This window comes from Salvelinus namaycush, chromosome 21 (genome assembly GCF_016432855.1).
Source record: "Salvelinus namaycush isolate Seneca chromosome 21, SaNama_1.0, whole genome shotgun sequence".
In the NCBI taxonomy this organism is placed as follows: Eukaryota; Metazoa; Chordata; class Actinopteri; order Salmoniformes; family Salmonidae; genus Salvelinus; species Salvelinus namaycush.
This window is the reverse complement of record NC_052327.1, coordinates 16,475,271-16,499,374: the sequence shown is the minus strand read 5'-3', so window position 1 is coordinate 16,499,374 and position 24,104 is coordinate 16,475,271. Positions and strand designations below refer to the sequence as shown.

Genomic DNA, 24,104 nt, shown 5'->3' with positions numbered 1-24,104 from the left:
TCGTTGCGAACTGTGTGAAGACCATTTCTTCCTAACAAAAACCGTAATTAATTTGCTAGAATTTTACATAATTATGACATAACATTGAAGGTTGTGCAATGTAACAGCAATATTTAGACTTAGGGTTGCCACCCGTTCGATAAAATACGGAACAGTTCCGTTGTCACGACTTCCGCCGGACTCTCCTTGTTCGAGCGGTGTTCGGCGGTCGACGTCACCGGCCTTCTAGCCATCACCGATCCACTTTTCATTTTCCATTTGTTTTGTCTTTGTTTTCTACACACCTGGTTTCAATTCCCTCATTACATGTTCATTATTTAACCCTCTGGTTTCCCCCATGTTTGTGTGCGTGTTTGTTTTCTTGTGAAGGCTGTATCTGATGGCTGGCATATTGTTGCCGGGTTTTGTTATTATGCCTGTTTATTTTCATGGTACCGGTATTTTGTTTATATAGTATTGTGTTTATACTGGTGTTATCTTGTATTAAATACCTTGTCCACACATCTCAGCTCTCCTGCGCCTGACTCCTTTCACCAGTTACCCACAGCCTTGACATCTGTATTTCACTGAAAGAATAAACATTTTGTTTTCGAAATGATAGTTTCCGGATTTGACCATATTAATGACCGAAGGCTTGTATTTCTGTGTGTTTATTATATTATAATTAAGTCTATGATTTTATATTTGATAGAGCAGTCTGACTGAGCGGTGGTAGGCAGCAGCAGGCTCGTAAGCATTCATTCAAACAGTACTTTCCTGCGTTTGCCAGCAGCTCTTCGCAATGCTTGAAGCACAGCGCTGTCTATGACTTCAAGCCTATCGACTCCCGAGATTAGGCTGGCAATAATAAAGTGCCTATAAGACCATCCAATAGTCAAAGGTATATGAAATACAAATGGTTTAGAGAGAAATAGTCCTATAATTCCTATAATAACTACAACCTAAAACGTCTTAACTGGGAATATTGAAGACTCATGTTAAAAGAAACCACCAGCTTTCATATGTTCTCATGTTCTGAGCAAGGAACTTAAACATGAGCTTTTTTACATGGCACATATTGCACTTTTCCTTTCTTCTCCAACACAGTGTTTTTGCATTATTTAAACCAAATTGAACATGTTTCATTATTTATTTGAGGCTTAATTGATTTTATTTATGTATTATATTAAGTTAAAATAAAAGTGTTAATTCAGTGTTGTTGTAATTGTCATTATTACAAATACAGTTGAAGTCAAAAGTTTACATAAACTTAGGTTGGAATCATTAAAACTGGTTTTTCAACCACTCCACAAAATTCTTGTTAACAAACTATGGTTTTGGCAAGTCGGTTAGGACATCTACTTTGTGCATAACACAAGTAATGTTTCCAACAATTGTTTACAGACAGATTATTTCACTTATAATTCACTGTATCACAATTCCAGTGGGTCAGAAGTTTACATAAACTAAGATGACTGTGCCTTTAAACAGCTTGGAAAATTCCAGAAAATTATGTCATGGCTTTAGAAGCTTCTGATAGGCTAATTGACAACATTTGAGTCAATTGGAGGTGTACCTGTGGATGTATTTCAAGGCCTACCTTCAAACTCAGTGCCTCTTTGCTTGAAATCATGGGGAAATCAAAAGAAATCAGCCAAGAAAAAAATTGTAGACCTCCACAAGTCTGGTTCATCCTTGGGAGCAATTTCCAAACGCCTGAAGGTACCACGTTCATCTGTACAAACAATAGTATGCAAGTATAAACACATTGGGACCACGCAGCCATCATACCGCTCAGGAAGGAGACTTGTTCTGTCTCTGAGAGATGAACGTACTTTGGTGCGAAAAGTGCAAATCATTCCCAGAACAACAGCAAAGGACCTTGTGAAGATGCTGGAGGAAACAGGTACAAAAGTATCTATATCCACAGTAAATCGAGTCCTATATCGACATAACCTGAAAGGCCGCTCAGCAAGGAAGAAGCCACTGCTCCAAAACCGCCATAAAAATACCAGACTACGGTTTGCAACTGCACATGTAGACAAAGATCATACTTTTTGGAGATATGTCCTCTGGTCTGATGAAACAAGAACAGAACTGTTTGGCCATAATGATCATTGTTATGTTTGGAGGGAAAAGGAGGAGGCTTGCAAGTCAAAGATCACCATCCCAACCGTGAGGCACGGGCGTGGCAGCATCGTGTTGTGGGGGTGCTTTGCTGCAGGAGGGACTGGTGTACTTCACAAAATAGATGGCATCATGAGACAGGAAAATTATGTGGATATTTTGAAGCAACATCTCAAGACATCAGTCAGGAAGTTAAAGCTTGGTCGCAAATGGGTCTTCCAAATGGACAATGACCCCAAGCATACTTCCAAAGTTGTGGCAAAATGGCTTAAGGACAACAAAGTCAAGGTATTGGAGTGGCCATCACAAAGCCCTGACCTCAATCCAATAGAAAATGTGTGGTCAGAACTGAGAAAGCGTGTGCGAGCAAGGAGGCCTACAAACCTGACTCAGTTACACCAGCTCTGTCAGGAGGAATGGGCCAAAATTCACCCAACCTATTGCGGGAAGCTTGTGGAAGGCTACTCGAAATGTTTGACCCAAGTTAAACAATTTACAGGCAATGCTACCGAATACTAATTGAGTGTATGTAAACTTCTGACCCACTGGGAATGTGATGAAAGAAATAAAAGCTGAAATAAATAATTCTCTCTACTATTATTCTGACATTTCACATTTTTTAAACGAAGTGGTGATCTTAACTGACCTAGGACAGTGAATTTTTACTAGGATTAAATGTCAGGAATTGTGAAAAACTGAGTTTAAATGTATTTGGCTAAGGTGTATGTAAACTTCCGACTTCAACTGTATCCTATTCTGTACCCCACCATGATTCCCAAATGTCCTGATTGGCAGACTAGCCAGGTCTTTGGTGGAGGGTGGCAGCTGGTCCCAGCTGGTGGTGGACACATGGCAGCGGGTGGCCAATACTAATGCTCCCGTCAGGGGTCCGGAACCATGTCCGGGTACATCTGGAGAGGCCAATCTGTGTTGCTGCCTCGTATCGAAGGAGGTTAATGACAGACATGTCATGCCCATTGAAGTAGAATTTTCATCCTCTGTGACAGAAATGTATTGGTGATGAATGATACCACTCAAAAGTAGGTCATCAGTGGAACCTCAGAAAGCTTACTAATAAATCACACCAGAAAAGAAGAGACTATCAGAGACAAAAAGTTGGTTGTCTGCACTAGAGGTCTTCACAGATCCACCTGTACCCGAATGCCTGAGACCCGATCCGGGACCCGAGTGGGTACTTTCACCGGTCTAGGTCAGATCTGATATGATTGTCACTGGTTTCGGGTATGTGTAATTATAACTGACTAGTCCGGAAGGACCCGTACTGATCCGAGAGACATTTTTTGAATTTATGCTGCTGCTCTTGCTTTTCACGACCGTTGCGCGTGGCAAGTGTAGCGTGTTGTTGTTGTTGGCCAATCATAAGTCATCAAAGCGGCAATAGGCTACTGTGCAAAAGTTAGGAGATATCTAATCAATGGAAGATGGAATTAAAATGATGGAATTAAAAGTTACAGGAGAAGGATAGGCTACAACGACTAAGAGCCAACAGGTTGGCCTGCTACTTCATATTCTGATTAGAGTTGTTGTAACTATATTTGTAACTGTAGGCAGTGCTAGTCTTGGGCAGGAGCTTGTTCGAGCTGAGTACTGGCACCTCAAATGTTCTACTGCTTGAGCTCCTGTTCCTCTTTAGCTCAAAAGTATTGTGGAGCTCCTGCATCTAAATATAAACAGTACCAGCACCCAAAATGAGTACCGGCACCTATTTCAGTCCTTGTCAAGCACTGACTGTGGATGGTCAAGGGACAGCCACAGTGGATTAATCTACATGAAAAGCAATTAGTGCGTAGACTAACCCCTAAGCCATGCTTAGTGGTTCCTACTGAGCTCCTTCAGGTTGGTGGTTTATAATATTGTGTCATCTTCTTTATGTGACCCCGCTAACAATGAAAAATGTGGGAGGACTTTTGTTCCTTAGAGATGTTCCAATACAAGAATCCTTGAGCTTTATGACTTAAAAATAAAATGCTACTTGCTCATAAAGACGGATGTTGCACGAAGACTAAAGGATCACTCACTACTGAGAAATATGGTTGTGTTGGAGGCCAGAGAGAGTGTTCAGAGAGATTAAAGGGAATGAGTTGGCCCAGAGCTTGGAGCAAGCAGCATGTTGTAGCCCTGCGATATCCTCTCTGGTCTGTTGGTCATCTGTGTCGGTCCATGTTTCCACCATCAGGGTACAAGGAGAAAAGGTGTTTCTGGGAAGTAGAGCACAGTCACGCTCGGATGAGGCTGACTGCGTCCGGCTGTGCAACCTCTTGTGTCCAGCATGTTCAGGGGAAGGCAGGGAACTCAATGGGAGTCTGTAATTTCCCTTCAAAGCCTTTGTGTCAGTTGTCAGTATCTTCCATTGTCACTGATTACAATAACAATACTCAGAGGAGGAGACATTCATTGCTCTTAGTGAGAGCATTTATTTGAACTTCTATTTCTGGTATGTCTTTGAGAGCATTTATATTGTCATAATTGCATCATAGTTTTAGCAATCACAATTCATCCTATGATTAGGTGCTTCCTTGAACTTACCCATAAAATATTTTTCTCCTTCCCTACCATAAAGAAATCCAATCAGCTTATCAGAAATACCATGAAAGCAAGCAGCGGAGTCCTCCTACAACCATTCACACCCCCTCCAAGCCACCCACACCCCCGGGACAATGTGGAGAAAATGTTGGCAGAAATTGCACCCATCCGGCTCAGATGTGGTTTAGTTGCTCTTCTATTTCTGTTTTTGGTCAGGCTCCATGTGACCAATTAGATTAGATCAATGTCTAGACGAGCCCATGCCAAAATAGCCTCACCAGGCTCCATGATCAAAACGAATCCTTTATGCATTTGGAAACCTGGTTAAAACGACTTGCCACAGTTGCCGAAAGCATCTCTTCTGTGGAATAGGACAGCCTCATCAACTTTTTATCTCTGCCATTGGTCCCGGTGGAATTGGGAAGACAGTTTCTGTCTTGTCAACTGCATTTTATAGAGGCAATTGTGTGTGTGTGTGTGTGTGTGTGTGTGTGTGTGTGTGTGTGTGTGTGTGCGTGCGTGCGTGCGTTCGTGCGTGCGTGCGTGCATGTGTTTATGTGTGTTGGTGAAGCATATTTAATTTCATTGAACATCAATAACGTCCCCCCCTCACTAATTTACTTAGCTGTATGCTTAGCTTTCGACTCCTATTTAAGTCTTCGTCACAGGCGTGTTACTTGGTGAATAATGACAGGGGTCCAGTCTTCTATCTTCTGCTATTCCGATCCGTGAGGACAGAGAGAGTACCTGATTGATGACTGGATTCAGGATAGAATGGTTATGTAAGGGCTGGCATCTATCCTGCATTTCATCAAACACACACACAGACTTGATCTTCCAAGCCAGACAACAGACTATCATGTTCAGCACTCGCCTCGTATTGTGATACCATCAATGAATGGGACAGTGTAAATAATCAAGAAGACTGTGTAACCGCCCTCTGTGCCTCCAAACAAGCATGATCTCAACCTTTTTAATAAGAATGATGACAAATTAGCCTAGAAGCTGTCATTACTCATGTTCCCTTCATTTTTATTGACGTGACAGACATCTAATCAAGTTGACCGGACAGGAACATGAAAGCTGGTAGCTCTAATTGGTGAGAGCTTCAAGGTGAGGGGACAGGAAACAATCAGAGAACGGTGGGTGTGAAAACTTTCATTATTGGCAGAGTACCATATGGAGACCGAATGCACACCGTTCTTCCTGAAGGAGCAATTTGCCAAATACACTGATGTCATGTAGCCATAGCAAATACATTTTAAAATGCTTTCAAATGGCTCTTTGCCCATAAATCACAGCCTGTATATAATTCTTAATGGTCTTTTCTGTAGATGCTCCCACACTTCAATGTATGCTATTGCGTTTTACCCAAAGTTATTATTTTTTTAAATAAATAAGTCCTCTGAGATCATTATGATGGAACTCTCCCCTTTTGATTCCAGTAAATCTCTCTCTTTTCCTCTAAACAAGCCGGGCTAAGTGGTATCTTGTTTAAAACATTCGCTGTCCCGCTCTAGAGACGTTTGGGCGAGGAACTAATGTCAAAGCGGGAGAAAAAGAAAGAGACTTTCAGGTAGACTGTCTGAAAGACACAACACAATCATTTTTCTCACACCACCCAGAGAGTGATCGAGACAGAGGTGATAGAGAGACAGAGATGCAGATTGCAAGATCGTGATTTCTCTGTGGTATGAAATGATAACAGTACATCCTAACCAAGACAGGCAGTGAGAGGAAACAGGCTGAATCTGTGGCCATGGCAATGTGTGGGAGACCGGGGGAAGTCACTGTGCCTGTAGGTCATAATGAGGTCCACTTGTTTTCCAGGGAGTTTTGCCCCACGTATCCTGCATGCTGATTTGTTCTGGCCAGATGACCTCAAGAGCTAGATCAGCTGCTCAGAACATGGCTGGCTACTGGACCAGGCCTTCCTTATCCTATTGCAGTTCAGTTCTACAGGGGAACATTAGGATGACACATTAGAAACGCTGGATAAACAAACATCCCTGCACTGTGTGTTTGGCCCGAGTCCAGGGAGGATAACGATGGAAACCTTAAACGGCTGGAGCCATTAGACAGAGTCCACAATCAGACAGACTCTCTGGATGGGCCTTATGTACAGGAAGGAGCGTACGCGTGCACGGACGCTCGCACTAGTGCATGCACACACAGAGATACTATATTTCTTTCCCTCATCTGTTCTTTATCACATGCACACATACTCCTAATTGTACGCATGTATAGTGATGGGGAAATTATTGATAAAGGTACGTATTGGGATATTATTTTTGACAATATATCGTATCATTTTGACAATATCGCAACGTTATTTTTGCGCTAGTTGGCTGTACCTGCTCCAAAACTCCAGTATTTTTTTAATAGGGAGACAATTTGTTTTCCTCACTTTTATTTCCATGACTGATCCAAACTGGTTTTCTCCTGGGTCTCTCGTATCCTTCTGCAGCAGACATGGTGAGCAATATGTTTGGAACATCGAATCGCAATAAAATCACAGTATCGAATCGCAGTACATCTAGAATCGTGAGAATCGCAATACGTATCGTATCGGCACCTGACTATCGTGATAATATTGTATCGTGACGTCCCTGACAATTCCCAGCCCTACGCACTTAGCACACACACACACACACACACACACACACACACACACACACACACACACACACACACACACACACACACACACACACACACACACACACACACACACACACACAAACACACACTTTGGGCCACTCAGTCTTATCACCCCAGTACAGGGGACCTGGTGTTGGAGAATACAGGCCGGAGAGATCAGAATGCAACGAAAAGTGTGACCACACACTTACACTCCAACTCATTTCACATTCCTCCCGTCGGGCACACACTGTGGCACGTCGTCATGCCACCCGGGCATCGACAGACACTCTCCAGAGTCACTTAAACAAGGCACAATGAGAGTGTGCCAGAACCAGCAGGATGCCTGTCATACAGCCTATTCCCACACGGTCCCACAATGCCAATTGACCCATCTCACAGTGACATGAGCTTTTACTCTACAGAATGTGGAATCATTCTAGAATCTTCCACAGTCTGGACAAGAGCCCGCACTGTACAGCCATGTGTACACAAGGATCAAATCAGTTCAATCCACAATTAAACCAGGATCCTCCAACTCCAGTCCTGGAGAAATGCTGGGTGTGTGCATGCTTTTCCCCCAGCCCATTACTAACACAGTAATCAAATAATCAACTGTTCAGGGCCTTCGGTCTGTTGTGTTTTACTGAAGGGCTGGAATGAAAGCCTGGACTTTCTCTCCAGGACCAGGATTGGAGAACCCTGATTTTAGACAGAAACCTTTTTTTTTTTTTTCTCTGCGTTTAGACAGAAACCTTTTCTCTGCGTAGTCACTAAAGCTGCATGATGTGCTTGGACACTATAAACTACAACGTTGACTCCTCTCACAGGTAGGATCTTTGAGATCAGTGTGTGGGCAGTAGGTCTAGTTATGTAAATAATGATACTGCATAAACATTGCTAAGGCAGGTTTGATTTAACCCGGCCCGTAGTCAAATATTATCTTTTGAGTTACAGATGTTTATCATCAACTCAGTCCTGATGTGCCGGGAAATGGTTTATTTGAAGTATTCAACATCCAACAAGGAAGTTTAAACTATTCTATTACAGCTCCCTTTGTTGGTTTGAACCAGTGTCCATGTACTTCTTCCTTGTGTGCAAATTCCATGTGTTAAGTGATGTTTTTGTGTCCTTGTGTGGAGCCATGGCCGGATTACCGACCATGCGCTTTGGTCAGGGGCCCTGACCAATAACAAAAAAAAACGATGATGGCCCTCAGGATAATTGATGATGCATTTAGTGTTATTGCCACCTCCGCTGTTGAAGCGTGTGAGCCAATGACGTGGACATCGATTAAGGCAGCCCACCCCCTTCCGCACTTCACTGATTCAGAGGGGTGGGGTTAAATGGGGAATACATATTTTGGTTGAATGCATTCAGTTGTGCTACTGAATTGGTATCCCCTTTCCCTAATGCTCCAGCTGTGCTGCCATATTATTAGATTAGAGAGCAGACAGCCCTGGGCTAATGTGTGGCATGTTGCAGATCTCAGATCAGCAGCTGGACTCACACCACACAAAACACACATATATATATATATATATATATACACCATCAAACAGGAATCCCCAAAGACCATCAGTCATGCTTTCCCACCCAAGCAAAATTATGCATTGTAGAACTTGCTAGTTTATATGTGTATGGTAATCCCTATTGAATAAATGACAGGCTGCCTTTGTGTGTTTGGTGGCATCACTCCATGGAGGATTTGCACCTCTACCCTACTGTCTCGATGCAACCTGGGAACTGAGATATGACATTGGCTATTGTCAATGAAATGATTGGCACAGGTTCTGTGTGAATGCAGAGTGTGTGAGGGGGTGTAGTAATAGAAGCCGGTTGTCTGTTTACCCGTGACCACTTTGACAACTTCCTTTGCCTGTCTGTTGGTTTATAACGGAAGACAGCCACACTTAGCATGACACGTCTTTATATCAAACAGGGTCTTCTGCTGTAACTTTCTCAGTGACCTCTGGAGAGGAACCAAACATTTGTTGGGGTTCAAGAGGTCCCCATTGCCATGGGCTGCCTTACTCAACCTTTCTGGCTAAGGTAGAATTCTGTGCTCCTGCTCTATGGGCTAGCCAGTGTCTCCCAGGGTCTGGTTAATCCTCTTATTCACCATGCAGCAGCATGATGGATGCTTCACAGACCCACAGCCTTCTATAGGCTACATACACACACAAGGCTGGCTGGCCACTCTCTGTTGGAGAAACACACAGATGTGGTCATGGCCTATCTTTCTCTCTCCCTCTCTCTTTACTCTCTCGCTCTCTTTTTCTCTCTCTTTACTGGCTCTCTCTCTTTCCTATCTCGCTCTCTTTTTCTCTCTCTCTCTTTACTGTCTCTCTCCCTCTCTCTTTACTCTCTCCCTCTCTTTTTCTCTCTCTCTCTCTCCCTCTCTCTTTACTCTCTCCCTCTCTTTTTCTCTCTCTCTCTCCCTCTCTCTTTACTCTCTTGCTCTCTTTTTCTCTCTCTCTCTCTTTACTCTCACTCTCGCTCTCTGTGTCTCTCCTTCTCTCTAAATAGTAAGCTCAGGATTACTCATACTGAGGAGAAGTCTTACAATAAAGTATCTCCCCTCACTGGACAAGCATTTTGGGGGAACTATTCAGTCCCTCTCTTGAGTTGCAGGACTTCATAACTCCCGTCCTCGACGTTGAGCGTCAGTCAGAATTCAGATTCAATTATCACTGAAAGGATATTGTAATGGGAAAAGGTGTGATTAAAAACTCTTCAGAAAATGACTCCTAAAGTAGGAGATTACCGTTTTGTTCAGTTGACAACAGTATTATCGTTCAGAGAAATGCACAATGAATCTGTCCGCCCCATCGTTACTATTAGTTTTACCTCCTCCACCATTCACCCTGACTGTCTGTGTGTGTTTTAAACCTTCTTCATTAATTTATGAGCACTGTAAAGTGAGACCGCATATTCTTTCCACCATTGTTTCACACACTATATGGCTGAGTCATCAAACCCACCAGCACCACTTGATTTACTACCAACTGGCATTTTACATTCTGATGAGGATAATGAGGTAGTAGAGTTTTATAGCAGGAGTTCAACAAAGCTTTCGACAGTCAATGTTTTTTAGGGATTTACATTCGTTCTTTACCGACATTATTCCCTCGAATAAAACAAGCAATTAACAAGGCAACAGTAAACATGTCACCCCCCATGAATGATGCAGCGCCCCCCCCCTTGTACCAATTGAGATACTGCTTGTGACTAACACATTTCAGTTAATTACTATAGTTCCCGCCTTAGGCCAATCAGTGGAGTTTTGTAAAAGCCTGATCTCTATGGCTAGACGCATCATTCACCCCCAAGTTTCTGGAAAATCATCCCAGTGCTGAGATATCGCATGTGACGAACGTTTGAACGGACAGAGACAGATCCACAGTCCGCTCCCCGATTCCATCGTGGGGGGGAAATCAAATGTGATGGTTGCCCTTTTTAAATAGAATGTTTTCCAGTGGCCTTTTCCAATGGCCTTCGTGCTGTACATATTGTATGTGCATGAATATTTCAGTTCTACTGTGGTTACGCTTGTTTTAGCAGATGTGCTCTTTGTAGTCTCACGCCACAACGGCAGACGGACTTCTCTCCTGTGTCCTCCTCTGTCCTCCTCTGTCACATGAACACGGTGCGCTGTAACTGAATCTATGGGCTGTTTGATCTGTGCATGTACAAGCGATGTGCCATGCAGACTGGTTTTTGTTTGTCCAAACTCCATTCAGACAACGTTACAACAGGAAATTGAAACCTGGTGTCAGGACGTAGGCTATGAGGCTAACCCCTTTGGTGAAATAAAAACCTCTGTTGATTGAGTGAAACCGAAACGGGAGGGGGGCGGGGGGGGGTGGCATTAAGACAGGGGCAGGCAATCAAGGAGACAACTCGACAAGACAATGGGACAAGAAGTACCTGTCTGGGAGTGTAGCTCTCAGTTACTTGGGACGACCTCTTGAGATGGTAGCACTGTACAAGCCGTGTAAAACAAATGTGCACTCTCAAAAGGCGTTTTTAGATCCTTGGATAGTTTCACACAATCCATTTTTGAAAGATACTCAATGTCTGTCGAGACAATTGTAGTTTTCAATTCGTAACCGCCACAAATGGAGGCACTGGGCCACAATGAGTTAAGCAGCCTAGATTGTAATTTAAGGAAAGCTTTTTGTTCCCTTTCAGTCACAGGTGCACCACTGATCCTTAAAGAGGAAAGGTAATGCCATTCGTCATGGCCATGGGCGATCACCAGACAAAGCAAGACGAGCCCATGTTGTAATCCTCTGTTGATGCTAAATAGGGATATGCATGGTGCCCTTGACCTCACACACATACACATGCAAACACAACACATACACAAGTGCACATGTACAACACACACAAACACATATGTAGTCAAGCAGACATGCATGCACGCACGCACACACACACACACACACACACACACACACACACACACACACACACACACACACACACACACACACACACACACACACACACACACACACACTGTAATATAATCAAGCCTATTGAATGAACCGGTGCTGGAAATGGACAGGTGTTTCATGTCAAAGCCATTGTTTACACTTTATAGACAGAACACTGGCATGTGAGTGACTGCTGTACTGGTGAAATAGAGAAGTTAGGTCTCTAGACAAACTGGATAAGATGAGAGACAGAGAGAGAGTGATAGAGAGAGAGAGAGGGACAGAGGAAGAGATGGACAGAGAGGAAAAGACTGAGGCTGAGAGAGATAGATGCAGATACTGATCAAGTGGGAGAAGAAGTATGTCGCTTCGAGAGAGATTGAGATGGATGGAGAGAGAGAGAGAAGAGATACAGTTTGAACAAGAGGGAGAGGAATGAGCTCTGAGAGAGAGAGAGAGACAGATGGGCATAAGGAGTTCAGTAGCATTGAACAGCCCTGGAGGGCCAAAACACTACTGGTTTTCATCTTCTCCTAATAAGGGACTAATTCAGAGCTGCAAAACCAGGTGATTGCAATTAACTAACAGTTAGAAACAAAAAAACAGTCGATTTTTGACCCACCAGGACCATAATTGAACAGCCCTGTTGTAGACCCTACTTACTGTATGTCCAACACATTTCAGGGAAGAAAAGGAACATGGCAGAGATATAAATAAAAGTAATTTGCAAAACAGAGAGGAAAGGAGGATGAGCGGTAAGAGAGCTACAGTTGTCTCCTACATGAATTAGCCAATTAGCATCACAGAAGTATGATTAGAAAACATCATTGCCGGCTACAATTCCTTTCTGTATTGTCTCAGTATGGTACATCAGAAGGTCAGGCAAGGGAGATAGGGACACTGAGGATGTATCTCAATAATCATTAAAGGTTTCCTCTCCTTGTACCCTTCCCTCATCTGCACTGAACAGAAAGAATAGGACGCCAAATACTCTTGTAGGCAATCATATCTCTCGGATTAGCGAGGGAGAGGAGAGGAGGATAGGACGCCCTTGTAGAGATGTCCCTGTGTTGGAAAGAGGCCAAAGAAGACAAAGTGTTGCGTGTGAGTGAACTTCCAACCCCTGACCTTTTAACGAGAGGTCATGGCCCTTGGCTGACCCCAGTGTTAGACGGGCACAGACCAGTGAAGTCCAACAATGTGAGGAAGACCACAAGATAGAGATAATAATGAAGAGAATGCGAAAAGGGAAAAAAATAGCTATTTATCACTTCTAGTTTCCTAAAGATTATTTAGTTGCGGGACTATATCACTTTGCACCTATTGGATGATATCCTTAATGACTATTTAAACCAGCTCAGTATACAACACATAGCAAAGGCTATGCAGCGGCATTCTTTGAACTCCCCAGAAGAGTTACTGGTATACTGCTTTGGGAAGATTGTGAGAAAAGTGGACTTTTGCTTGGTCAAAGCCATTTAATCCAGGATTAGACAGAGAAATGATATCACAGGCAAACATGAAGACAGCCCAGCAGAGCATGAGTCCCCATCCTCATCTTCTTCCAACCAGAGTCAGGTCAGGTCAAGATTTGGACATGGTTTAAGACCCTTTTCACACTAGTGTGCCAACCCGAGCCGTACTGTGTTGACTTAGATATATTATTTTTACATTGACCCTTCCAGCACATTACCAGTACCGATGGACTTTGGGGCCTATGCATTTGTAAGTGAATTCGTTTTTTATAAAGGAAAACAAGCTTCTTTCATCCCCCAGATGACAATCTTTTGTAGACAAAATGCTCAACTACGGAGGAATGTTGTTTAAAGGTTGAACATGTTTGGAAAAGGTCAAACCGGTACCCTCTCTTCTAATCAGTTCCTCCTGCTTTCGATCAGCACCTTTCGTGCACATCCACAGTGATGTTCCCAAAACGTTTGGTGCTACTTCAGTCGCTCTGCGAGGGTCCCTCATGCCCACGCTTTTTGAAAAACTTTGGCGTTATTGATGTTTCAGAAATGTAGCACATCCTCGTCTACCGTTCTTGGACATCACTTGGTTTCAGCAACATTTTAAGAACGTTTGGTGTAATCGGTTTGTTTCCCTATGCTTTAGTGAGCAGGTGCTTTGTGCAAGCTATGATAATGAGGCATGTTGGTTCTGACAGTAACTCTTCCGTAATTGCCTGGCAGTGTAGCCCTGAGGGATCTGGCTCCAATTCATTTTCCAGACAGGACTCATAGGGCATTGTAATAATAAACTATCCCCTCCTAATCATTCTGCAGCACTGGTACAGTGAAATGCAAGGATAATTATGTCTGCTGGTGAGGTGTGTGTGTGTGTGTGTGTGTGTGTGTGTGTGTGTGTGTGTGTGTGTGTGTGTGTGTGTGTGTGCTTGCGTGCGTGCATATATGGATGGTTTTCCAGAGACAAGTATACAAACACACATGGATATATTCCTCAGACAACCCCCAGAGTGCATTATGTTAATGGTCTCTGTGCTGCAGACCTACAGTGCCATCAGTTATGTAGACACACCCCTAGTCTTTTTCCACATTTTGTTGGGTTACAGCCTGAATTTAAAATGGATTAAATGGAGATGTTGTGTCGCTGGCCTATACACAATACCCCATAATGCCAAAGTGTAATTATGTTTTTATACATTTTTATAAATTAATAAAAAATGAAGAGCTGAAATGTCATGATTCAATAAGTATTCAACCCCTTTGTTATGGCAAGCCTAAATCAGTCCAGGAGTAAGAATTTGCTTAACAAGTCACATAATAATTTGCATGGACTCACTCTATGTGCAATAATAGTGTTGAACTCTTTGATGCGTATGCTCACATATTGTGATCATTGTTGACTGGTACTTGCAGCGTTGCATCACAAATATGTGATTGGAACAGTAACAACAGAACTTATAATGCGACAAACGCGTCTAAACAGCATTGTTGTTTGAAAAGCATCTAAACAAAGTTTTGTACTGCCGGGAAACAAAAGATCTTCACAACTTTATTCCTCAATTTCACCTTTTATTGTTTAGAGAAGAGATACGTGTCAGCTAAGCTAACAGCAGCTAAATTCTTTATGATGTCAGCCATGTTTGTTCATGTTTGACAAGTGAAAACTCTAATCCCAGAATGCCATTCACTATAAGATGCACGTAAACAAAGTCAAAGTCAAAGATGGCTGCGCTCATTGCCTGAAAAATAGGAGCTTAGTTTGGCCACTTTTCAGCATTTTACAAATCTTCGACGTACTTGTTACAGTGTATACGTTCATGGGGGGTAGATATCGGGGAAGGTATCATGGGGGGATAAGATACAGGGGCAATTACTTTGATGGGGAGATTTATCAATAATTGGGGGGCAAACACAGAAGAAGTTTATACGCTAAATAATAATAAAACCCCTGGAAATGGGGTCTGAGCTGGCAACCCTGACCTACCATAGTTACAATCTGATTCCGCGTTGAAAACAACTGTAAACTCGGAAATCTCTGACTTCCAACTTCAGTGCGTTCAAGACAACTAGGAACTTGAAAAAAAACGAGCTCCGACTGGGGAAAATTGTTTTGAATGGTCATCCAACTCGGAATTTAAACTCGAGACCTCGGGCCTCTATCTAGAGCTCCGACCTTCTGACCTGAAAATCACTGACATCATGATTTGACCTCATATTTTTCTGAGTTCCCAGTTGTCTTGAATGCACCATAAGTCAGTTGAGTGAACTATCATCTTTGGTCTGACAGATGCTTACCTGACAACCAGAATGCATTGTGCAAACATGGCACCACATATAGCTGGAAAATAGCTTAGCATTAGCTCATCATAATCAGGACAATCTTTAAAAAAGTATTTTTTCCACATCCTATGTGTCCATTAAAATCTATGTGTCACGTTCCTGACCTGTTTTCTGTTGTTTGGTATGTGTTTAATTGGTCAGGGCGTGAGTTTTGGGTGGGTAGTCTATGTTATGTGTTTTCTATGTTGGGTTAATGGGTTGCCTGGTATGGCTCTCAATTAGAGGCAGGTGTTTGGCGTTTCCTCTGATTGAGAGTCATATTAAGGTAGGTTGTTTCACATTGTTTGTTGTGGGTGGTTGTCTTCCGTGTCAGTACATGTTACCACACGGGACTGTTTCGGTTTGTCTGTTCCTGTTCGTGTGTTCTTCGTTTCATGTAAGTTCGTAAGTTTAGGTCTGTTTAGTTCGTTTTGTTATTTTGTATTTCTAAAGTGTTATTTCGTGTTTCGTCGTTTTTGTCTAATAAATCATTATGTCCACATACCTCGCTGCGTGTTGGTCTGATCCATGCTCCTCCTCATCCGAGGAGGAGGAAAATGACGACGAACGTTACAGAATCACCCACCAAACCCGGATCAAGCAGCGGGTTAACGGACAGCGCACGAAGCAGGATTTCTGGTCTTGGGAGGAAATCATGGAAGGAAAAGGACCATGGGCTAAAGTTGGAGTGAATCGCCGCCCATGGGAACAGCTGGAGGCAGCTCGGAGAGCGGAGGAAACCGGAGAGAGGAACCGGCGTTATGAGGGGACGCGTCTAGCACGGAAGCCCGAAAAGCCCGCAAGTACAACCCAAAAATTTCTTGGGGGGGGGCTAAGAGGTAGTGGGTCTAGGGCAGGTAGGAGACCTGCGCCCACTTCCCAGGCTAACCGTGGAGAGCGGGAGTATGGGCAGACACCGTGTTACGCAGTAGAGGGCACGGTGTCTCCTGTACGTGTGCATAGCCCGGTGCGGGTTATTCCACCTCCCCGCACTGGTAGGGCTAGATTGAGCATTGAGCCAAGTGCCATGAAGCCGGCTATCTGGCCACCAGTACATATCTGGCCACCAGTACGTCTCCTTGGGCCGGCTTACATGGCACCAGCCTTACGCATGGTGTCCCCGGTTCGCCTACATAGCCCGGTGCGGGTTATTCCACCTCCCCGCACTGGTCAGGCGACGGGGAGCATACAACCAGGTAAGGTTGGGCAGGTTCAGTGCTCAAGGGAGCCAGTACGCCTACACGGTCCGGTATATCCGGCGCCACCTTCCCGCCCCAGCTCAGTACCACCAGTGCCTACACCACGCACCAGGCTTCCAGTGCGTCTCCAGAGCCCTGTTCCTCCTCCACGCACTCTCCCTGTGGTGCGTGTCTCAAGCTCAGTGCCTCCAGTTTCGGCACCACGCATCAAGCCTCCTGTGCGTCTCCAGAGCCCTGTACGCCCTGTTCCTTCTCCCCGCACTCGCCCTGAGGTGCGTGCCCTCAGCCCGGTACCTCCAGTTCCGGTACCACGCACCAGTCCTATAGTGCGCATCGAGAGTCCAGTGTGCCCTGTTCCTGCTCCCCGCACTAGCCTTGAGGTGCGTGTCTCCAGTCCGGTACCACCAGTTCCGGCACCACGCACCAGGCCTACTGTGCGCCTCAGCAGGTCAGAGTCGGCTGTCTGCCCAACGCCGCCTGCACTGCTCGTCTGCCCAGCACCGTCTGAGCCATCTGTCTGCCCAGCACCGTCTGAGCCATCTGTCTGCCCAGCGCCGTCTGAGCCATCTGTCTGCCCAGCGCCGTCTGAGCCATCTGTCTGCCCAGCGCCGTCTGAGCCATCTGTCTGCCCAGCGCCGTCTGAGCCATCTGTCTGCCCAGCGCCGTCTGAGCCATCTGTCTGCCCAGCGCCGTCTGAGCCATCTGTCTGCCCAGCGCCGTCTGAGCCATCCGTCTGCCCAGCGCCGTCTGAGCCATCCGTCTGCCCAGCGCCGTCTGAGCCATCCGTCTGCCCAGCGCCGTCTGAGCCATCCGTCTGCCCAGCGCCTTCTGAGCCGCCCGTCTGTCCCGAGCCGCTAGAGCCGTCCGTCAGTCAGGAGCCGCCAGAGCCGCCAGCCAGTCAGGAGCTGCCAGAGCCGCCAGCCAGTCAGGAGCTGCCAGAGCCGCCAGCCAGTCAGGAGCTGCCAGAGCCGCCAGCCAGTCAGGAGCTGCCAGAGCCGCCAGCCAGTCAGGAGCTGCCAGAGCCGCCAGCCAGTCAGGAGCTGCCAGAACCGCCAGCCAGTCAGGAGCTGCCAGAGCTGCCCTACAGTCATGAGCTGCCCTACAGTCATGAGCTGCCCTACAGTCATGAGCTGCCCTACAGTCATGAGCTGCCCTTCAGTCATGAGCTGCCCTTCAGTCATGAGCTGCCCTTCAGTCATGAGCTGCCCTACAGTCATGAGCTGCCCTCCAGTCATGAGCTGCCCTCCAGTCATGAGCTGCCACTCAGTCCGGAGCTGCCACTCAGTCCGGAGCTGCCACTCAGTCCGGAGCTGCCACTCCGCCGGAGCCGCCACCGCGGACAGATGCCCACCCAGACCCTCCCCTTGAGTTGTAGGGGTGCGCCCGGAGTTCGCACCTTGAGGGGGGGGGGTCTGTCACGTTCCTGACCTGTTTTCTGTTGTTTGGTATGTATTTAATTGGTCAGGGCGTGAGTTTTGGGTGGGTAGTCTATGTTATGTGTTTTCTATGTTGGGTTAATGGGTTGCCTGGTATGGCTCTCAATTAGAGGCAGGTGTTTGGCGTTTCCTCTGATTGAGAGTCATATTAAGGTAGGTTGTTTCACATTGTTTGTTGTGGGTGGTTGTCTTCCGTGTCAGTACATGTTACCACACGGGACTGTTTCGGTTTGTCTGTTCCTGTTCGTGTGTTCTTCGTTTCATGTAAGTTCGTAAGTTTAGGTCTGTTTAGTTCGTTTTGTTATTTTGTATTTCTAAAGTGTTATTTCGTGTTTCGTCGTTTTTGTCTAATAAATCATTATGTCCACATACCTCGCTGCGTGTTGGTCTGATCCATGCTCCTCCTCATCCGAGGAGGAGAAAAATGACGACGAACGTTACACTATGCAAGAATCAGAATGCATTATTTGTCAGCAGTACTTGAAAACATGTGAATAAAACAGTGAAATACATTATGCTCCATGCATACATACAGTGGGGAGAACAAGTATTTGATACACTGCCGATTTTGCAAAAAAATCACATTGTATGATTTTTAAGTAATTAATTTGCATTTTATTGCATGACATAAGTATTTGATCACCTACCAACCAGTAAGAATTCCGGCTCTCACAGACCTGTTAGTTTTTCTTTAAGAAGCCCTCCTGTTCTCCACTCATTACCTGTATTAACTGCACCTGTTTGAACTCGTTACCTGTATAAAAGACACCTGTCCACACACTCAATCAAACAGACTCCAACCTCTCCACAATGGCCAAGACCAGAGAGCTGTGTAAGGACATCAGGGATAAAATTGTAGACCTGCACAAGGCTGGGATGGGCTACAGGACAATAGGCAAACAGCTTGGTGAGAAGGCAACAAATGTTGGCGCAATTATTAGAAAATGGAAGAAGTTCAAGATGACGGTCAATCACCCTCGGTCTGGGGCTCCATGCAAGATCTCACCTCGTGGGGCATCAATGATGATGAGGAAGGTGAGGGATCAGCCCCGAACTACACGGCAAGACCTGGTCAATGACCTGAAGAGAGCTGGGACCACAGTCTCAAAGAAAACCATTAGTAACACACTACGCCGTCATGGATTAAAATCCTGCAGCGCACGCAAGGTCCCCCTGCTCAAGCCAGCGCATGTCCAGGCCCGTCTGAAGTTTGCCAATGACCATCTGGATGATCCAGAGGAGGAATGGGAGAAGGTCATGTGGTCTGATGAGACAGAAATTGAGCTTTTTGGTCTAAACTCCACTCGCTGTGTTTGGAGGAAGAAGAAGGATGAGTACAACCCCAAGAACACCATCCCAATCGTGAATCATGGAGGTGGAAACATCATTCTTTGGGGATGCTTTTCTGCAAAGGGGACAGGACGACTGCACCGTATTGAGGGGAGGATGGATGGGGCCATGTATCGCGAGATCTTGGCCAACAACCTCCTTCCCTCAGTAAGAGCATTGAAGATGGGTCATGGCTGGGTCTTCCAGCATGACAACCACCCGAAACACACAGCCAGGGCAACTAAGGAGTGGCTCCGTAAGAAGCATCTCAAGGTCCTGGAGTTGCCTAGCCAGTCTCCAGACCTGAACCCAATAGAAAATCTTTGGAGGGAGCTGAAAGTCCGTATTGCCCAGCAATGGATACTCCACAATATTAACCTAAATGACAGAGTGATAAGAAGGAATACAAATATTGCAAAACATGCATGCTGTTTGCAATAAGGCACTAAAATAAAACTGCAAAAAATTAGGGAAATTAACTTTATGTACTGAAAGTGTTATGTTTGGGGCAAATCCAACACAACACATCACTGAGTACCACTCTTCATATTTTCAAGCCTGGTGATGTCTGCATCTTGTTATGGGTATGCTTGTCATCGGCAAGAACTAGAGAGTTTTGTTAGGATAAAGAACTGAATAGAGCTAAGCACAGGAAAAATCATAGAGGAAGATCTGGTTCAGTCTGCTTTCCAACAGACATGGAGACAAATTCACCTTTCAGCAGGACAATAACCTAAAACACAAGGCCAAATATACCAGGACGACATTGAATGTTCCTGAGTGGCCTAGTTACAGTTTTTACTTAAATCGGCTTGAAAATCTATGGCAAGACTTAAAAATGTCTGTCTAGCAATGATCAACAACCAATTTGACAGAGCTAGAAGAATTTAAGAAATATGTATTAGGTTTTTAATTTTTCATGATATTTTGACAAATGTTAGAATTTCTCTTCAACTTTGAGCTGAGAGTTTTTTGTGTAGATATTTGACAACAAATTACAATTAAATCAATGTTAATCCTACCTTGTAACACAACATTTTATGGAATAAGTCAAGGGGTGTGAATACTTTCTGATGGCACTGTAAATCTTACTCATTCTCAAAATTGAGCAAATTTCTTCAGACGGAAAAGATAACAGATTGTTTTTATTGTACAATCTCAGACCTCCCTCTTGCTGATATTTTCTCATATATAACTCTAAATGAGTGGTCCTCAATGTTGCACTGCACATTATGGCCTATAAGCAATATTGTTATGTGTAATAACACATTGTTATTTGTTCTTTGCCATGATCTTTTGGAATGAGGGTATCGTGAGTTGATCTTTGAAAGTGACATGGATGTCTTTCAGTTCTCAAATAAAAACACACCAACTCAATAGCGTTTAGAGGCTGTGTGAACGTATAATCATTCTGGTGCCATGATAAGAATAATCCAGGCTGATTTAATCAAATGACATATTTGGACATAAACCGAGCTGTTTTTGAGAGCTATTTTCTTTCTGTTGCAGCTGAACTGGTGCAAGGATACGGATACCGGGCCCAGCGTAAATTCTCAGAAGACATCGACTGGTCCTATGCGGGTAAGTGTGAAGGGGACCAGACGAGTTTGGTTAAATGTTCTACGTATATCTCAGTAGGATGCATTGGGATAAATTATTGATATATTGAAGCTAAGTGATTTTGAAACATTGTAAAACCAAAGACCAGTTGAGGTGTTACCCTGTAGATTGAATGGGTTCCTCACTAGCCATGAATCCACAGGTGGTCAGGAGTGGAGTGGCACTCTGGTGGAGATAAGACTTTGATGTCTGCTGGACTGCCACAGTGTGTCCTCAAAGCTCCTCTTATGAGGTGTGTGTGTGTTGGTGTGTGTGAATACGTGCACCCGTGGGTGTGCAGGTGCGCGGACACACAGTGAGTGAGTATGTGATTGATAAGTAGTGTGCTTCAAATAAATGACTCGGAAACGCTAGTATTTTGAGCTGGTAGTGACAGACAATGTCAGACTTGCAGTCATAGACTAATAGTTGCTTGTGACTTGCGTACCGTGTGTGCGCGTGTAATAAGTGTGTGTGCGTAATGTAATAACAGATAACCACAGAGATTGTCTAGTCTGTGCATGTGGAAAATATCAGAAGGGATTAATTTTGTCTTTATCTGTTTGACTCATCCTTTAACAGAGCTGTTATGGTTTCCAATAAACCTATTAGGCTAGACTGGTCTTGCCTTAGACTAGACTGTTCTGACTGGTTAGAGAAAAATGGAGTAGCCTAGTCACGAAGCTTGTTCTCCTCACGAAGCTTGTACCTTGGAGTAGACTGTGATTTTCTTAGGAATGGCCACTCCTGGCATCTCTATATCAGCCATTTTTTGAGAGGAAGAACAAAGGTGTGTGTGTGTGCATGTGCGGCAGACATCAAAAGAGTAGGCCATTTGCAGAATATACTCTTTGGCAATAATTCTGTTTACAATACAGGTCATGATGAATAGCTTGGTTTCATGAATATCTTCTGAAACGGGGACGCCAAAGAGACCTGGGAATTAATGTCCTATTTGAAAATATAATTTGAGAAAACATTCACACATTCTCCCCCCTTCTCTTGAAGATCATCTGAACCCATTCCAATTTCCCCCCGTGGTCTCATTTTGAGATTTGCATTTGAATACGTATCCCCTTAGAAATTCATTTGATCTTCATGAATTCGCCTGACGTTTGGCATTGTGTGTGGAGAGATATCAACAAGGAAATGGATTGGTTATCATTGGGGGTCATTTGGAGCCTTGTTCCAATAGTAAATGGCATGGCCTTCTCTCTCCCCTTTACTCCATAACCACTGGTTGGGGGAAAGAGTAGACAAGTTTCAACTGAAATGTTGTCAGTTAAGAATTGGCCTATGTTTAGGTTATCAGATGGGGAGATGAGAAAGGAAGACTTATTTACACTGAAGTTCAAGTTCAGAATATGGCCCACAATCTCTTTTCAACTAATGTTGACAACATCCAAATACACACAATGTTGTAACACAAGCTGTTAAACAGTGCAAACGCCACAATGTATTGGCGTAGCCTCATTTGACAGAGGGTTACATACACATGCATACACACACGCACACACACACACACACACACGCGCACACACACACACACACACACATCCACACACAAAACACCCCACCGCACACACACACAACACTAGGGACTCTCTTCTCAGGGACTATTCCTTTATTTATTTTTTCAGCCATGGAGAATTCCCTGGTGGTGAGAGAATTCCCTGTGTTAGGCTCTGGGACCCATATTTGGAAAGTAGGGCACATTCAGCCCCTGGTTTGGAGCGGCTGTTTAGCCTAGCTTGTCTGATCTGTGTTGGATGAGACATGACATGGGTTATGACTAGCCAATACGGCATAGAATGTATGATGTGTAGCAAAAATGTGTGTATTTCTCTTCAATTCAACATTGACTTTGATACAGTTTGTATTATTAGCATGTTTATATTTTATACAGTTGCCAAACAGTCAGTAATACAGCATATTCTACAAAATAGATGCATAATTTGGCATGGAAATGTACCATGCATATTTACTATGACCCTCAGGCAGTAGCACACAATAATCACCCCCACCCCCCATATCTCTCTGTCAATCTTTGCTTTCACTAGACATGACAAGAAAAAAAATATTCTCTCTCCACCCCTTGTTATCTTTGTGTTCTCCTCTCTTCTCTCTCTCTCTCTCTCTCTCACTCCCCCTCTTCTTCTCACTGTCTAGTCTACCCCTACCCCTTTCCCAACGCTCTCTCTCCATCTTCCCTTTGCTCCCTCTCTCTCTCTTTACCACACCACATTCCCATACCTCCCCTTTCGCCTCGGTCGGCGTCACAACAAACTGAATCTGAGTGACACATGGGGAGACTGGCACAACAATGGGGACATTATTGGGTGAGGGCACAGACATGTGGGCACAGGCAGCCAGGCGGGGGGACAACCTGTATTCCGACTGCCAATGCCACCCTAACATGCCCCTGTCCCTCCCCAACTTCCCTGTCCTCGATAACCTCCCCCATCTATAGGCCTATTGTATAACTAGCATAAACAGAAAAACAGCCCTGGTCCAATGGCCCTATGGACGCTATACTTACCCTGTGCTTCAGAAAGTTTATGTTGGATGCTTGAAGATATATTAGAAATAGAAAAGCAGTTGATAGAGTTCAACGTTCAGATAAACTTGTTCATACACACACAGACAAACACACTATATTGCTTGTTGCTTATTAATATTGCAATGACTATGTAGTCATAATAACAATAACACAATATTGTGTTGTATTTTGAATCCCTGTGATGTGCTCTTGTATTGGGTCCAATTGTTTTTGTTCAGGCACAATATAGAAGCTCATGAGAGTTAAACAACCATTCTGCACGGTGGGCCCTCCCAGCCAAAGGGCTTGGAATGGTGATTTGTGGTTGTATGAGCTTGTTTGTGATAATGTGTGTGTGTGTGTGTGTGTGTGTGTGTGTGTGTGTGTGTGTGTGTGTGTGTGTGTGTGTGTGTGTGTGTGTGTGTGTGTGTGTGTGTGTGTGTGTGTGTGTGTGTGTGTGTGTGTGATTTTATTGGATAATCTGC

The 24,104-nt window shown here is 44.4% G+C and overlaps 1 protein-coding gene across 1 annotated transcript in view; it reads left to right on the top strand.

Moving 5' to 3' along the window:
• ptprz1a (protein tyrosine phosphatase receptor type Z1a) overlaps nt 1-24,104 on the top strand; it is a 70,256-nt gene that overhangs the window by 6,105 nt on the left and 40,047 nt on the right. The window contains exon 2 of the mRNA XM_039017273.1: nt 20,991-21,062. Within this exon, the coding sequence (XP_038873201.1) occupies nt 20,991-21,062 (72 nt within the window). The remainder of the gene's footprint in view (nt 1-20,990; nt 21,063-24,104) is intronic.